Source organism: Esox lucius, chromosome 13 (assembly GCF_011004845.1).
Source record: "Esox lucius isolate fEsoLuc1 chromosome 13, fEsoLuc1.pri, whole genome shotgun sequence".
Lineage (NCBI taxonomy): Eukaryota > Metazoa > Chordata > Actinopteri > Esociformes > Esocidae > Esox > Esox lucius.
In genome coordinates this window covers 20151013-20157012 of record NC_047581.1, presented here as the reverse complement: position 1 = coordinate 20157012, position 6000 = coordinate 20151013, and the positions used below count along the sequence as shown (strand labels likewise).

Genomic DNA, 6000 nt, shown 5'->3' with positions numbered 1-6000 from the left:
ATAGAAAATATGAGCTAGGCATCATGTATGACAGTTTCCAAAGTGAGATATGAGCTACAAAATGACCAGATCTTGCCATGAGCTAGGAGACGTATCTTGTATGTACATATAGGGCTTATATGTGGATATAAAGAAGCAATACAGGAGACCTATATGGCCTGTATATGCACATATATGCACCTCAATTTTGCCTATATGTGGCATATACACGCATATATGCAGCATATATATTATCATATATGTGCATATATGCTGTATATATGCAGCATATATGTGCATATAGACTGCATATAGGTTACATATATGCGCATATATCCTCATATAGGTTCTTTCCATGTGGGAGGTGTTAGCTGTTTTGTTTTTGACAATGGGAAAATTAAATATGTTGCGCGTAATAGCTGGCCTTCTTGACTCTTCGTTACTATTTTTACAAATGCCTCTTGTATTATGCCCATTGGTGCTGTCCAGGGAAGGCAGAGCTCGCCAGAGAAAGGTAATACACACTTGTGAACATTTCTATGAGAAACAGTAATGTAGGCTACTATGAATTATCGCAAATGATGTAGTCTTCACAGCCAGACTCTGAAGCGGTGCTCTGCAAGAACTTGTATTGTAACTCTTAACTGAGTCAGAAATCCACGGATTTAAACATTTTCTCTACAGCTTTCAGTTTACAGTAATTTGTTGGCAAAAAAACCCACAAATATACACGTTAATGAGATCATTTTTGTTTTGCTAGCAGACAAAAATGCGGTACCAGCAACAGATATTTTGAAAATGTACATTTTCAAAACTCTTACCTCATTTTCCCTAAACGCCTTTCTCCTGCTGGATCCCAATTTTTTTTGTTAAAACTTCTCTGAAATAAAACAGTAAAAAAGGTTTTATTTCCAATCATAGACAAGTTTCCGGAAATATTTAATAAACCCTCCCTAATTGTTACTATTAGCTTTCTAAATAACATTTCTTTCATTGTCTATTAGCAAAAGCAATGTTTATCCTAGCCGCGCCGTAGCATTCCACAATAGTTTCTGTTCCACTTGAATATTTCTAAGGGATGATTTGTAGATATTCGCATTTTGAGAGTGCTGGCGCTTAGTGTGAATAAATAGTTTATCAACATTTCTAAATTAGAATTATGTTGTCATAGCATGCGTCAGTTTGTTGCACGGTATTCTGCCACCATCAGTTTTGCTATGCTGAATGTAAACGACTTCACATACAATATCGCCATCATGTGGAAAACAGGTAATTATAATTAAGTTGTTGGAACATACGTATGTCTCGGTAAATACACAGGCCATGGGTGTTAACGCAAATGTATTGATTATACTTGAAGCATGAACACATTTCATTTTATCGATGCAATGTCAGCATCTGTCGACAAATTTTGAATTGAACTTCAGTGAAAAAAGTATTGATATTTTAAGGAAGAGATCTATTCGATGAGCCTTAGTAAGAAAGAACAGACAGGCAGTATATAATGTAATTGATTACTGTTGTGGGGAATTTTAACTGTCACAAAATAAAGTGCATTAAACAATGGATTTGGCACATATCATGATGCTGTGTTGCCAACACTGCCAAAATGTGCCTGACTAGCCGGAAATTAAAAGTTTAAGATGAGGTGGTCTTATTTTTTCGAAGAAAACTGGACAATGGTCGATGTACTTTTTAGCCAATGGTCTTAGGTTTTTAAACAGTCGTCCTGTGTGGCCAGTATTTTGAGCACTGCGCATGCAAAACATATGATTTCCAATGGAGACATCCATGAAATGTATGCACACGTAACTTGATGTCGCTATAGATAACAAGTTGCTTTAAATAAAAGTGTATGCTAAATTACATTTTTCTTTATTTATGAGATACTTGATTTTGATTATGACATCCCCACTCCCCCTATATTACAGTTTTCGGATCAAACATGAAATTTATATCTGTAATTATGTGGACAACTATTTACTTTTTAAGTATGCTGTCTACGAAGGCCTCAATATTTCTACAGCAAATTGTAGGCTATGACGAAATCAAGCTGCTCTGCGCTGTAACAAAATCGGGGTATTTGCCTGCTCTCCAGCTCCACTGTACTCGTGCTCTGGAACAGGCCTGTTTGATAATTTTAGGATGTCATCAAAAATGATTCATTCTCTTGCAGATGGACTAGATTATATGTCAGATGCAGAAAGTAAATCAATGATGCATATTCTGTGATTTGAAATTATTTTCTTAGACGGTATTTTCCCCCACAAAAGGTCCAATAGCAATGGTCAACACAGATGTTTAATGTAGGCCTATACATGCATATGCAAAACAATTAGATAACAAAAAATGAAAAAGGGCATTTTTACCTCAGAAAACCTCTGGCAATAGGTACACGGACCGTATTTACGATTTCATTTTAAGATACCATTGCAAATGTAAGTAATGTTTCCAGTATATTTAATTATTTAGAAATATGCTATTATTAGGTTTATAATAGCATTCATCCTATTCAAACCAAGGATTCTGCTTCCTAGATTTCTTCTAATAAACATGCATAGTGTGAATCACATGCCTGATGTTTCAGGAATATCTGACAGCTCACATGGCCGTTCTTCGCGTTTCCTCCTCCTTTATATCGTTATGTTAGTTTGTTTTGCATTGCCCGGTGCCTGGGGTGGGTAGACATTCATCAATGAAATTGTCTCAAAAAATACCAACTCCGCCCAAGCTGGTCACCGAGGAATGTAAAATGAAGTAGCTCAGTGTACCTCATTCCTCGGGTTTCCAGCGTCATGTGAAAGGGACGCGTAGTGTTATCTGGTTCTCTCTGGTCCGGACCCTCCCCCGCCGAGCTCACTCAGCGGCCGAGCTCTCTCTTCGGCGGTCTGTGTATGGGGAGAGCGACCGCTCTCTGTGGTCGTTCAGCGAGGATAGTATCATTCCTTTCCGCGGTCCCTTGTTTGTCCGGCTGCACACTCCAACCTGCGGCGGAGCGGAGGATGAGCGACCAAGGAAAGGGCTCGACATCCACTCCAGCCGGAGCCCCAGCTCCGGGGTCGGATACCTACAAAGGCTGGCTTTTTAAATGGACAAACTATTTGAAAGGGTATCAACGCCGATGGTTCGTCCTGAGCAATGGCCTTCTGTCGTATTACAGGTAAACATGCTGCCACTAGACTTATGGTGTAATTGTATGTTAAATTAAGCATTAGCCATGTCAGCATCCGTATAGGTTGTATTGAAATGTTGTACTGTAGCTGCTAATATGTTGTTATAAGCCATATTTGAATGCTAACTAGCTAATACTAGCAATACAATTTGATGGTATTGTACTGTACTAGCTATGTGAAAAATTATGACAGCAGCTGCAGACAGTACAGTACACTGAGTTATGCCAACTTATTGACTTCAATTTATGAAGGCAAGCCCACAATGTGTTGAAACTGTTCAGTTGTAATAAGCACTACTATTCTTACAGATAGCTAGGTAAAACATTACAGTGAACTCCGTTAATCATAGCTAAGTAGCTAATTATGTCACTCTTAAAAATGTGTTATGTGGCTAGATTGTTTTCAATTCATATATAGCTACACGGACAGGCAGGAGGTCCTGGCACGACCTAGGTGTCACTATAAGGCTAGCTAGAAGTTGCTAGCTCAGATGACTTAACCACCAGGTTTTACATAAATGCTAGCTAGTTAAACGTGTCAAGCCGTTGTTGGTTTTATAGGAAGAATTGTATAATGTAATATTCTTTTTATACCTTATACAGTGTTGAGCTAGCAAAACCAGTTATTGATAACGTTAGCACAAATAAATAGAATGGTTAGCTAGCTAAGCAAGTTGGGTGACAGGGTATCTGTCATCACAAGTTTTATCCACGGCGCCACGCATATTATTTTGTAAGCTACATACTACAGTGGATATAAAAAGTCTACACACCCCTGTAAAATTACATTTTTTTTGTGATGTAAAAGAATGAGACAAAGATAAACAAACAATGTCAGAACTTTTTCCACTTTTAATGTGACCTATAATATGAACAATTCAATTGAAAAACAAACTGAAATCTTTGAGGAAACCAAAAAAAAACCCAAAAACGTACAATTATCTTGTTGCTTAAGTGTGCAAACCCTGTTATAACTGTGGATGTGGCTGTGTTCAGAATTAACCAATCATATTCAAACTCATGTTAAATAGATGTCATTACACACCTTCCATCATTTGAAGTGACTCTGATTAATCACAAATAAAGTTCAGCTGACATTTTCTTAGTTGCATCTCAGAGCAAAAGCCATGGTCCACAGAGAGCTTCCAAAGCATCAGAGGGATCTCATTGTTGAAAGATATCAGTCAGGAGAAGGGTACAAAATAATTTCCAAAGCATTAGATATACCATGGAACACAGTGAAGGCAGTCATCGTCAAGTGGAGAAAATATGGCACAACAGAGACATTACCAAGAACTGGACGGACATCTGATGAAACCAAGGTTGAACTTTTTGGCCATAATTCCAAAATGTGTGTTTGGTGGCAAAACAACACTGCACATCACCCAAAGAACACCATAAACCCACAGTGAAGCATGGTGGTGGCAGTATCATGCTTTGGGGCTGTTTTTCTTCAGCTGGAACCGGGGCCTTAGTTAGGGTGGAGGGAATTATGAACAGTTCCAAACACCAGGCAATTTTGGCACAAAACCTTCAGGCATCCGTTAGAAAGCTGAAGATAAAGAAGTTCACCTTTCAGCACGACAACGACCCAAAAGCACACATCCAAATCCACAAAAGCATGGCTTGACCAGAAGAAGATTAACGTTTTGGAATGGCCCAGCCAGAGCCCAGACCTGAATCCAATTGAACATCTGTGGGATGATCTGAAGAGGGCTGTGCACAGGAGATGTCCTCGCAATGTGACAGATTTGGAGCGCTTTTGCAAAGAAGAGTGGGCAAATATTGCCACGTCAAGATGTGCCATGCTAATATACTCCTACCCAAAAAGACTGAGTGCTGTAATAAAATCAAAAGATTTTTCAATAAAGTATTAATTTAAGGCTATGCACACTTATGCAACCAGCCTATTGTGAGTTTGAATTTTTTTCCCCACAAAGATTTCAGTTTTTCAATTGAATTGTTCACTTTATAGGTCACATTAAAGGTGGAAAAAGTTCTGACACAAGAACCTGTCATTTTAACAGGAGTGTGTAGGCTTTTTATATCCACTTTATATTCTAGCCAAAACACTATATTTCAAAAAAATGCGCTCCACTCTATGTTGTCCCTGGGAGCAAAACAACATTGACTTGTGATAGGCAATTCTCCTCTGCAGTGCACAGGTGCCACCTGTATGCTGATACTAAAAACATCTGGGGCTTTGGTGCTTCCTGAGTGGGATTTAACTTTCCTCTGGGCAGCGTTCTGGAGAGGTGACAATGGAGGACAATTGTGGGGGCGGGGGTCTGTTGTTCACCCAACCCATTTTTACTGTGCCTTATTAATTGGTTCAAAACAGAATGTAGGTCTATATTCCTCTGAGATCCTGTGAATGAGGTCCATCCAGAAACAGGGTTTAAATATGTAACACATTTTATCTGTGGTGGAGAAGGAGTGTAATTGGCTCCTAAAACCATCTTAGTCACTCAGTTACCATTTTTAAGTCACTCAGTTAATAGAGTAAATTCAAAATTTTTATGTGTGACATTATTTACATTTTCTTGCACAGCCCTTTAACCCACAAACTCCTGCCCCTAAAAAAAAATGTTGACCAAATTTTTTGTTACAAAGATATTTGATTGTCACATTTGCTAATCGTTTGGCATTGTTTAATGCAATATGGAAATGTGTCTAAAGATGTTAATAAACCAAATGTTCCAAAACATTCCAAACAAATGTATGACATGAGAATCAATTCCGGGATAATATCTTTGCACTTTTAATATTTTGTGGTAGGAAAAAAGTGGAAAAATATATGCTTTAGTCCAGACATTATCCAGAATATCATACAAACCTGCAATATGAGT

The 6000-nt window shown here is 38.2% G+C and overlaps 1 protein-coding gene across 4 annotated transcripts in view; it reads left to right on the top strand.

The window, feature by feature from the left end:
* Nucleotides 1–2629: 2629 nt before the first annotated feature.
* The window catches only part of si:ch211-106a19.1 (PH_OSBP_ORP4 and Oxysterol_BP domain-containing protein), a 68159-nt gene continuing 64788 nt past the window's right edge, over nucleotides 2630–6000 (top strand). Inside the window, exon 1 of one of the 4 annotated variants that reach the window (XM_020052725.3) lies at nucleotides 2630–3139. In XM_020052725.3, the coding sequence (XP_019908284.1) occupies nucleotides 2874–3139 (266 nt within the window). In that variant the 5' untranslated portion in view covers nucleotides 2630–2873. The remainder of the gene's footprint in view (nucleotides 3140–6000) is intronic. The other 3 variants (XM_020052726.3, XM_020052732.3, XM_020052727.3) reach the window with 3 other exon arrangements.